Below are 12207 nucleotides of genomic sequence, written 5' to 3' on the forward strand. Positions count from 1 at the left end.
CATTGCCTCTCCTCTTTTCTCTGCTCCACATTTTAGAGACTTACAAGATGACATTCCAAGTAAAAGTTTGGGTTTTTTTTTAAAGTCAAATAGGAAAGAAAGTGGTTCCTTACAGCTGAAACAAATATGACAGAACCTTAATTTCATTTTAAATCCCACTCGAGGATGGGAAATAACGAGTAAAAGGAAATCTGAGGTCACAGTGTTGACGTCACTGGTTGGGTCCTTTGAGTCATTATTTTTACTAGCTGCATGCTTTAATCCAAAGCTACTTTTCTGGGTTATTGTAATGTGATGATTCAAAGTTAAAAAAGGGGGGGAATATTCCAGTCTACATACCCCAAACATCTGCCGTAGGTCAGGGTCTCGGAAGCGGAAGGGGATGTTGGACACGTGGAGGCGTTTGGGGGTCCCCTTGTCGTCTGTATCGCCTCCAGCGGTCCCACCACCACCTCCTCCTGAGCCAACCCCTGACTGACCGTCAATCTGGGAGGACCCATCTGACTGCTGGGACAGAATACAGACGACAGGGTGGAAAGGGAGAGACAAAGAGGAGACGAGGAGAGAGAAAGTTAAACAGTGATGCCTTCTGGGGCTAGGCCAAGATGACATTTAGCATAATGTATGTTTATCATAATGTCTCACGGTCATCAGGTTTTATTGTTTGCACTGTGGTAGCTGTGGGCCAGCAACAAATGGTTATCTTAATAATCTATTTATAAGCCAGCCATTTTCTAGATTCATTTAGTGTTTATCTTGCCTAAACAAATGTCAGAAAATTGTGAAGACTTTCCCAGAACCCAAAGTAACGTCTTCAAATTGTTCATTTGGTCTCAGCACCAGTTTAAAGCCTGAAGACATTTAATCAAAAATGATATAAAACAAACACATTTTTTAAAAAAAAGCTAAACCCTGTGAATATTGTTTCCAAATAAAATGATTCATGGGTGATCAAAATAGCAGCCAATTAACTTAATTCAACGTTTGTTTCTGTTATTCGGCCTACCCTTGCTGATATAAATGGGCTGGACAAAATAAAAGCAACACCAAAAGCCACATGAACAACATCCTTCAAAATTATCTTATAAATAGTATATATTAGATTAGATTGGATGGACTTTATTATATATATATATAATGGTACATATACATACATATACAATCATACATATACAATCAGCAGTGCAAACAGTGTGAAGTATAGACAGATCGAGTGTGTGCAACTGAGAGTGATAATTGTAGAAATATTACGGTGCTAAAAATATTACAGTGTTTTCTGGGCTTCTCCCTTCCACTCATTCACACTGAATCTTCTGTCCATCTCACCCCTCCGAGCTAAAACGGCTGTGAACCACAGTCTCGGGTTCAAATGCATGTTGAGTTTGTGAAGAGGGCATGTTGAAGCTAAAGCAGGGTGTTATGTTGCAGTTTCAACTTACCCATAGATCAGTTTGGCAAAGAGAGGGTTGTAGATTTTTAATATGGGAATCTTTAATCGGTCTGTATGCTGATTCATGGTTATCAGAATCGGTATCATGAGAAGAAAGTCAGATTGGTGCATCTCTGTGACTTTTTTTTTTTTGAATCTATAAACACACACATTCTCACTCTCGGCGCCCTCTCAAGGCAAAGACCTGATGTGGGCTGCACACAGAGGAAGACGCTGGCACTCACTTGAGCACTGAGGCTGCTGGCAGCGTTGGCGGCGCTGTTCGCCGCTCCGCCGGCTTCCACGGGGCCCTGGACGGCCCCCGCTGCGTACAGGCTGCCCCCGTAATCCAGGGCCAGGCCGTTCTGGGGGGGCGGCGGTGGAGGTGGGGGGAATGCGGAGAAAGGTGGTGGTACGAGTCCCTCCTGACCGCCAGCACTATCCTGAGAGCCCTGTTGGAAGAAAGAGAGAGATGAGTGAGGAGGGAGTGAAAGCTTAAGTAGCCAGCTGGCGAACTTCCACAGTATCTTTTACTGAGAGCATCACCCGACCACACAAAGACCACTTTCCCAAGAGCTTCAGTCTAAAAGTCATACAGGCATGGATATTATATTTCCATTTCCCCTTGCATGTGTGTGTGTGTGTAAACGCGTGCATGTATCTACAACCCCCACCCATTAAATATTCACTGCAGCCACATCTATTATTGAGGGTCAGATGCCTCCATGCTCAGAGTGTTGTACAATGGTGAGTGTCTAACGCCTGCACACACACTCACAAACGCCTCTGCACACAAACCACCTTTGACACGCAAACACCCACACACCTCAACGCTCACACAAAGACCAACTGTTAGTAAGGAAGCCTGCCCAAGTATTTTGTGCACATTATTACCCCCAGAAAATTACCAAACGTTACCGACATTCGACTGCGTAGGAGGACAATACAGCCACCGACAAACACATGGTGGAAGACAAACACGACACAGGCAATAACACAACACACACACACACACACATTCCTTGCTGCTGGCAGTGGGGCATGGATACCCTAAATGGTAACAGATAGAGTGCGGAGGGAGACAGCAGGGACGGGGGGATGGACGATAAAAGGTGATGACTGATAGGAGAGGTATGGCCTCCTGCCTCTGATCCATAGCTCCAAAAGATAAACCAACCACCTCCGTCCTGCAGAGCTTTTTATAACTCGCTAATTACTGCACTGCAGGGACAATCAATTCAAGACATACTGTAACATACTGAGAAAATCATTTGCTTTGCTTTATTGACGCCATTATAAAATATTTATCTCTAAGAGTCTACAGCCATGCCAGTAGCTCTGTGAGGCTGTAATTAGGTACAATGGAGCTTGGAGCTGAATGCCAACATCAGCATGCTAACATGCTCACAATAACAATGCTAACATGCTGATGTTTGGCAGGTGAAATGTTTATCATGTTCACCATAGTTTAGTGTGTTAGTATGCTAGCATAAAAATAGCAAACTACGCTATTTAGCACCTTTTAAGTTCAGCAAAGGCTGATGGGGATGTTGTTAATTTTGCAGGTATTTGGCCATTAAGTATGGGTATAATAAAATATTGATCTCTGATGAAGGGACCACCAAAGTTCATGGCATGTTTAACTGACATGGGTAATTGAACTGCAACATATCAGACTTTGTTATTGATTTACTGATTAATTCCTAGACTTATTTCCATTGTTTTCCTGGTGTTTACACGGTTTCTAACAGCCTTTAGCAATAAGCACACAGGCCGTCTGACTGTCTGACTCTGAAATATATTAGAAAATATTGAAAAAACTGAAGGACTTGATAAAAAAATCTTTTCAGAAAGCAGACATCAAAGACACCCAAAAAACAAATACATATAAAAGAGAACTTTGAATTGTCAGACATATTTAAGAAGAATGGAAGTAGATTATAGTACCAAGTAGATTATTAAAAATAATCTACCATCTTGGAGCCTTTCTATCCTATCTCTTGTCAGTCATCCTGTTCTCCACCTACTACTAACCATTATTTTCATTAATATTAGCAGTAGCAGTAATAGTAATAGTACTAAAATCAGGCAGCAATAATAATAATAATAATAATAATAATTAATTGTTAATAAAGTAATAGTTGGTGTCTTTTTAACCAAAATTGATATCACCACTAAAGCGACTCCTTGCTTACAAGACATCTGCTTGGCTACACTGACTGTGTGTGTGTGTGTGTGTGTGTGTGTGTGTGTGTGTGTGTGTGTGTGTGTGTGTGTGTGTGTGTGTGTGTGTGTGTGTGTGAGTGACAGGCTGCAGCGATGCCCATCTGAGTTGCACAATAGATCTCTGTCCCTTTGGGAGTGTTAAAAGTGTGTGGGAGGGTGTGTGTGCATGAGAGTGTGTGTTAGTGTGTGTCTCTTTTTTGAGTGTGTGTTTGTGTGCATGCCATCTGTCTCCCAGCTTTTGACCTTTCTCAGCGTCACACCTGTGACACAGTAGCCAGGCCCCTCGACTCAGTGACAAACCAGGGATGCATGCGGTCGACACGGATCACATCGATATTGTGACATGAGAGCAGCTACAGCCAAGCAGCGGCGAGTCGACAGCGAGAGGGACACTCACTTTGCCTGGTGCATAACACGGGAGCATCGCAAGAAAACACAACTGGAGTTCCTTTATTATAACAATCAAAATGACTTAATAATAATAAACATCAAGTCGAATCTGTTTACCCGAAATCTCACCTTTCTTTAAAATCAATCTTGTCAGGTAGAAATAACTTACTAATTGACTTGAAAACAAGGACTACTTTTAATAATAGCATTTGAAAAGTAAATCTATTTTTCACAGTTACTATTTTGTTATCAGATATAATGAAAATACTGCCTCTGTAGTGCCAGTCAAGACTCAATAAATCCATATAATCAATCTTGATATATGCACCAATCCCAGCTTCCTTTATACCTTTATCAAGCCATTACAACAAATTATATTTCCTCTTTGATTAATCAGACCTCAATACTATTAATGAATAAAACTGGCACAATTGAATGAAATTGATGTGTATCAATCCATCATGATATCACAGATTTATTTGTAAAAGAAAGTATTTGAAGATATTTCTATGTGTTTGTTTTCGTTTTTTCAAAATGTAGTATAGTTAAGAGTGTAGGCTGAGATCTATTACTTTTAAATGAATGGCTCTCAGCAACCAAACCTCAGTGCAACACTGCAAACCTGAGGCACAAACACTACGTTAATCAGCAACATCTTTAAGGATTGTCCTTCATTTGTACAATCATTTAAAAAAAAAAGAAAATCCATGTGCCATCAGAAACTGCTTTACCTTGTGGATATTTCTCTCTTTCCTGCTGTAGTAGGTGCAAAGGAAACAGTATCATATACTTTTTAAAAAGCTTTCAAAGCACCTCGGCACAAAATTTCCAGACACTCAAAGCCTTTATCATCATACCTTAAGTGCTGCTATAAACGCAACAGTAAAATTTAAGTTCACAGAATTCCTTTATAACCACAGCAGTCAATTTATTTTGTTTCATTTCAGATAATAATCATAATTAGATTTTTGGGGTTGCACAAGTGATAGGGTTAATCATTATACACAAGTATACTTAAATTCAGTCATATTCCTAACCTTGAAAACATAACGGTGAAACTTTCCAAACCTTCAAGACTTCAAGCAAATCCTGCTTTTATGACTGCGGCAGCTGTCTGCCCGTTGCGGTTTGAACGGGATAATCCCAACCAGCGACCCTGCTCCCTCCTCTCCCTGAAATCATGCAGTGCATATGTTTATCACTAACATCAGCACTGTGGACCTGGTAACAAACTGTGCTGCCATCCTCTTCACTGCATATATCCTCTTTTCATACCTAAATCCCTGAGCTGCCTCTGCTGCTCTCCTGCCAGGTGAAGAGACTCCACCTCAGCCAGAATAGAAGCCATGTTCTCCATCTTCAGTGCCTCGCACTCGAGCAACACAGCCGCCAGATTACTGACCACAGAGTCCAAGTTTAACTTCATTCACATTTTCAAAGACCAGCTGTGTCCGCTCCTCTAAACCCTGCAGCTGTATGAACCTCTTCCAATCTTGTCCACAAGAAGCCAAATTAAGATTTTGCGAAGTGATAACATCCCTCATATCCCCGGCTTCCTGTCCTGCCTTAGTTCCATGCAGCAGCACAACAGTCTCATACCTTGGTTTTCAGAAAATATTTCCTCATTATTTGCTGATATAATCATGTTGCCCTGTGTGGGGGTTTTGATTATATAATATCAATATATCAGTAAATATACATCTATGTCTGCAACACACAGAACATATTGGATAGACACTGATTTCAAAGTGTTTCCATTCATTATTCTACCCATCCTTCATTTGTTTTCTGTTCATAGAAGTCGTAATTTCATTCTCTAATTAATGAACAAAAGCTTAAAAATAGGCCAGAAAATTTATATGTGAAGAGCTCTCGCTTTGTTGTTAAAAAAAAAAAAAAAAGATCCACACAGTTACATCACTGATGGCAATAATGTGAACATGAGCTGAAATCCTCTGATGACACATCCTGAATTCATTATATTTTCTCGATTAGGAGTGTCAAAAAAGGGAGAGCACAGACAGGGAAATTAGTCCGTTTGGATCAGGCTTTTATCGGCAGGAGACAAAATACATTATATGTTAAATGATACACTGGATGGCTTCGTCTTGCATCAGCCCATCCTAGTTTAACTGCATCTGCAGAGGTTGAAATGATCGTAGGTGGAGCATGTCACTCTGGGTCACCAGGTAAGAGCTAACCTGGATGACAAACAGAAATAGAGAAACTAGACCCGCTCCTGTGTGTTGTTGGAGAGGGAAAGTTGATCACTCAGGTGGGGTCAAATGGTGAAATGGGGAAAGTAGAAAGGGGATGACACACTGAGCTTTTACCTACACTTATACCAAAAATTTGAACTCATTGCTGCAAAATGTTGGCAAACACCGTATTATTAAGATACTTTCAGCCACACCAGCAGCGTTGCTCTTTTAGTGGCCGTGCTGGCCTGCCCACCACTTTGATGCAAACTGAAATATCTCAACAACTACTTGCTATATTATCATAAAATGTGGTACACACATTCATGTTTCCCTCAGTATGACTTGTAACAACTTTGGTGGTCATTTACCTTTTAATTCAGCACCATCATCGGGTCAAACTTTTATGTTGTCTGACAGCTGTACTTCATGTTTTGGACTAACTAGCAAATGTTAATATGCCAACAGGTTAAACTTAGATGGTGGACCTGGTAAACATTGTACCTGCTAAACATCGGCGTGTTAGCGTAGTCAGAAATGGTCAGAGAAAGACCCCCTAATCAGAAAGATGTGAAGGGAGGGAATCTCCAAAGCTTTTTGACCGTCTGACAAGCAGTTCTTATGAAGTATATTGGCGCCTTAATTAGAGCCTGGGGCTGAGGACACTTTACACTCTTTTAAAAATCAGAAGCTATTTCTTGTGCCATGTGTGGCAAAATTAATTGTCTTTCATGGGTCAATAAGCCTGGGACTGGAAAAACAAGCAAATATAAAAGGAAAACATGGGAGGAAACCCTGGCAAACTGTGTTCAAGGATTTCCCTGCCATAATATTTTTGTGCAGAGAATATTGTTGACAATAAAACTGAGGAAGGGCAAAATTAAATTTACCTCTTGATCAATTTGTAGGGAAAACTACCCTCCTACCTAATTTTAATGTTCATCACGGCTCCAGAGTTGTCACACTCGAGTCCCAACATTGATGACTCATGACACAACTCACTCAACTACAGATGAGTCAGCCGGGGACTTGACAAGCTGTGATGCAACTCAGACAGGATGATAGTGATTTGCACACTTCGGACTTGAGGCTTTGATTTCTTGGCTGCAAGTCTATATATTATTTGCATAGTCTATACTACTGATCAGATTATATTTGTATCAATCATAACATCCTCCTCATTGTTGCTCCTCATGCACACAAACAGATTACAGCCTAGCAAGAGAATGGACAACCCCGGCTGTTGCTGCTCCTTCTGCCAGACCAAAATAGAAGCGGGAATACAAGCCAAAAACAACCTTGTATTTGTGTTTGACGATTGGCCTTTTCAGAGGAGATCCATTTTAGCGGCATCTCAGCAGCCCTCTCTCTACCTGATAGCCTGGTATCTACGAAAATAGTATGTGCCTGCATGCAGCTCTTTTTTCCTGCACTCCCAAACCGTCAAGTTATGGGCCGATTGCTGACTGTGAGTGGCCTTTGTGCTTCTCATCAGGATGAAAGCACCTACTGAATAAATGCACAAAGATTGCAGGATAAGAGGAGAAATACAAAGACAAAGAGGGAGGGCACTCTCTGTCAATTTGAAGAGAAGTGCTGCTGTATAGACAGACTAAGCTGCGCATCTCTGCCAGCACTCAGGTTTGTGTATGTTTTGTTTGTGTACATGTGTGTGTGTTTTGCTGTATTTCCCCTGCACTACATGGCTCAAAACTACTTGCTTTTGGTACCAGGTACTTTTCTTGATATCTTTTTCCACTGCAGATGGTACCCCCTCAATGTAGGCGGGATTCTTAGCTGATCATCAAAGCGACGCAGCATGAAACTGCCATGGCATCATCTTAAATGCAACACAAATACAAAGGGAACAATCCCGCTGCATGTTGCTTCATCCGGCTTTTGGTGGATCCTTTCATCGGCAACCTAACAGAGGTTGCGGTGTGTTACTATTTGTGCAGTATGTCCCATGTTGTGCAAATGATGATTCTGAAGATGATTCTCTTTGACCAATCGGTAGTTCACTACACCTTTTAGCTCAGCTCGCTTAGAACCTCTACGGAGGTGATACCAAATAAAGTGCCAGGGACTGTCCACAGCTTTTGCTAATGGAAAACCAAAAAAGAACAATTTCAAGTGAGTCGAGTTGAGTCAAGTCAAGTTGAGCCAAGCCGTACCATGCAGTGGAAAAGAGGCATTTGCGTATCCGCTCCCCTGGTGTTAAGGCGTTAGGCATTAAGGGTTGTGTAAGTGTATGCGTTGGCCAGGCAAAGCCAGTGACTCAGAGCGGTAGCTGTAGCTGGCTTACTTTCGGGTCAGTTAGCAGCAGCAAGTGTGTCTGAGGAGGCATGTTATAAAATGTGCCCGTCTGCAGCAGTCTCACTACGCTACAGGAGGGGAGGACAGGGGGGGAGAGGAGAGGAGAGGAGAGGAGAGGAAAGGAGAGGAGAGGAGAATGGCTAAGAGCTAACTAGGGCAACACTGGGTCATTTCACATGAATAATGACATTTCAGTATCTTACTTTCTTGGGCCTCGAGCCATTAGTCTATAGCCTAATTCAACAAACTTAACGATGGAAAATGTGATTCATGCTGTTAGCAGTGGATCACATTTTGGCTCAATAATGGCATTAAGTGGAGAAGTTGTGCTCGGCTCAGATCTTGGCGTTTGACTGTGCTGATGTTACCCAAGCTGCAAACAGCTGGAGAAACGTTTATGATGTGTCTGTGGCATACCGATGAGCCAGGAGACACCCTCTTGTTAAATTATTCCATCCCACGTCAACCCCTCCTCCTCCTCCTCTTCCTCCATCACTCTTCCTCCTCCCCCTCTTGCTCTTCTTCTGCACTCCTCTTGCTGCTGTTCTCCCTTTCCTCCCACTCTCTCTGCTGTGTGCTTCGCTTCTTTACGCTTCATAAAATCCAGACGGGACCCTTGCATACGTCCCGCCCCCACGCATGTCAATCAAGCCCATTTGCTTCATAGCAACAGGATACCAGCGATGCCTGGGCTCCTCCTCCCACTCTCCTCTCCATCTCCTTATAGGGTAACATGCATGCTTGTCAAACAAACCCCTCCCAATACACCCCCATCCTTTGCCTTGTAGGGTCTCTCGTATGATTCCCCTTCCTCGCATGGCATTTCTGCAAGACTCCCCTTGAGCATACATGTGTGCAGGATACACCACAAGACCAGTGACTTTCCCTGTCATCTCTCCATAAGCTCAGTGTCAGTGGTCCTTTCGGCACCACTGCAGCATTTTATTAAAGGTAAATACTCCAAAACAATAAGATGATGACATTGTCTGTCCACATTTATTCCTCATTAAAAACACACACGACATCCCAGACAAGCACATCAGCAGGTGAGCACACAAACTCACAGACAAGCATGTATTTACCCAACATGGACACGCCTCTTTCAATACATTAGGTATGACCATGGAACAAGTTAGTCTTGTTTAGAACTCAGGTAATAATACAACACTTGTCTGGTTGTCCAGTGTGGTTTTAAAAATGTACACAAGCCAGCCGATGGTCGGTGTTGTCACTGTCAACCGCACCATCCATAGAGTCAGCGAGGACAACCCCTATCCATTTCAAAGGCAGGTTCTTTTAAAAAGCCACACAGATGCCTCACAGCAAATGCTTTTAGAGCCATTAGAGATGCAAATAGCTGCTAAAGAGGCATAACTGTAACAGCAACCTGAGGTTTAGGCAATTTCATAACCATATCTCTCTCTCTTTTTTTTTTTTAGAAGCACAGTGCAATAGGTGTTTACCTCACATGGCTCTCCTGTCGACGTTTTCCTCGTGCCTCAAACCATCTAACAATCTGTACAAAATGAATGACTCATGCAAGTTGCCACGGCAACACGGCTCATTGGGATCATTTAACGACCATCATTGTTAACCCTGCAAAGAATCAATAACAAGATTTGGGGAGGGTGGGAGGTGGAGGCTGCTGGGTGGGGGGGCTGAAACCTCTCGACCCATTTTCAGTTTATGCAAGCGTGGCAGTGTGTGTGTAGTTTTGAAGCAGGTAGGCGTCTCTCCCTTGCCTTAGGGCACACGCTTAGGTGGGGCTTGAGAAAATATTTCAGCCTTTTGCACCCGATCTGCTACTCTAACTCTCTCGCAGCAAGGGCCAAGAATATTAGAATACAGTCACACTATAAAAGAGCTGAATTATTACACCCGTCATAGGGCAATCCTGAACACTTACACACACAAATAATTGCAAAGTCAGCTCTACAGTCTGAAATTGCGTCATAGAGCCAACTAACTCCCTTCGGTTGCCCTACAATATGGTCAAATGTTGCTCTCCATCTCTTTCCACTCTTCTCATTTGTCCATCTCTGCATAATTTCAGCTTCCTCGTCCACGGGCTTCCCTGGTAACTGCCAGAGGGTGTCCCGTCACCTTAAAAATCAATTTTCTATTCTCTATTCCTTTCTCTCCCTCTCTTTTTTCCCAACCCATCCCCCTCTTCCAGGGGCTCTTGGAGGAAAATATTGAGATAACAGCTGCCAGGGCCCCAGGGAGAGCAAGAGGAGGGAGAAAAGAGGTCAAACAGTAAAGAGAGCAGGAATCCAAGGTACAGCTGAAAGAGAGGCACACACGCGAGCAGAGACAGGAAGAAACACACACACACACACACACACACACACACACACACACAGAGCCTGACTCACACCAAATGAAATGATATGAACGTGACACTTCATACACCAACTTTGCATGCCCACTGTGTGCTTGAGCTTCTGTGTGTTTGTGAAACGTGTGACACAGAAATTACAGTGAGGAGGTGTTGTTAGCTGAATAGACGAGATGCAGAAGGGAGGAAGAGAAAGAAAGAGTAAGAAAAAACAAAAAGACAGAGACAACTGTTCTGGGGACACCTGTCCCTTTCGCTCACAGGCTTGAGCGATGTACAGAGACAGCTGCAGAGGCAATAAAGAAGAAAGACTTTTTACTTACCTCTCCTCCCCCTATCCTTTCACTGTTTCCACTCTCTTGCCTCACAAATGTCTAAAGACTTCACCGCAGAAACAGCCCACTGAACTGCTACATCCAGCTGTACAGACCAACATGCTGTACTGTATGTTCACATGGATTCTTCTGAGCATACATAATACATGGCAGAGCACAGTTTCTGGCAGTGGCAGCTCTTGATGTTCAGATTGCGTGCGCTTCTAGCTCTGGGCAGGAGAACAGATGCCACAACAACAGCGTGCAATAATACATCGCCACTCGTGCATTTCACCATAGCGAATCATAATTGTAGCGATACAATCTCCTGCCTGTATCTCGCTGTCATCTACGCCTACTACGCTAGTTTCAGTGTTTATATCCCTCATAGCCACTGGCCGCCGAGTCCTAACGAGAGTCTGAAATGCCCTGACTGGACCACTCTAGTAAACGGGTCAAGTAGAGTCCTCATCTGTTAGTAGTTAATTAACATTTCATGCTCAATGACAGTGCTGCTCGCTTTGATGCCATTTCATGTACAGTTGAGCCCGAGCCTTGGCGACGAGATACGGCAGACGCGTACACAGAGGAGGATATGAAATGATATCAAGATAAACACTCACCGACAACACGGAAGGATAGTACAGTCCCATCATCGTATTCTGTGCAACAACTCAAACTGTCGTCGCTCCTCTCTCCTCTCTCTCCTCTCTCTCTCCTTTCCTCTTCTCACGCTGCCTCGCTTTCTCTCCCTCTCTCCGAGCCTGTGTCACCTCACCAGCTCAGTCTCTCTTGTCTGTCTCACAGATTCAAAATCTCCCTCTCTCTGCCCCCGCTCGCTCTGTCTGCCATGCCAACCCCCCCCCCCCCTCCTCCCCACTTCCACCTCCTCCTCCTCCTCCTCCTCCTCTTCCTCCTCCGCTGGCCTCTGTCCCTGTCACTCTCCCTCGCTTGCTTACTCGCTTTCTTTCTTTTCTTTTCCCCTCTCTCACTCTC

General features: G+C 43.3%; 1 protein-coding gene across 5 annotated transcripts in view; it reads right to left on the reverse strand.

Annotated features, from left to right (window-relative positions):
• Nucleotides 1–12207, reverse strand: part of rbfox2 (RNA binding fox-1 homolog 2) — a 33988-nt gene that overhangs the window by 11692 nt on the left and 10089 nt on the right. For 3 of the 5 annotated variants that reach the window (XM_070856343.1, XM_070856332.1, XM_070856346.1), the window contains exons 3-4: nucleotides 1675–1881; nucleotides 340–507 (exon numbers count right to left, since the gene is read on the reverse strand). In XM_070856343.1, coding sequence (XP_070712444.1) covers nucleotides 340–507; nucleotides 1675–1881 — 375 coding nt within the window. Of the gene's footprint in view, nucleotides 1–339; nucleotides 508–1674; nucleotides 1882–11834; nucleotides 11988–12207 lie in introns of those variants that run through there. The other 2 variants (XM_070856348.1, XM_070856337.1) reach the window with 2 other exon arrangements.

The sequence above is a fragment of the Pempheris klunzingeri genome, chromosome 3 (assembly GCF_042242105.1).
Source record: "Pempheris klunzingeri isolate RE-2024b chromosome 3, fPemKlu1.hap1, whole genome shotgun sequence".
NCBI lineage: Eukaryota > Metazoa > Chordata > Actinopteri > Acropomatiformes > Pempheridae > Pempheris > Pempheris klunzingeri.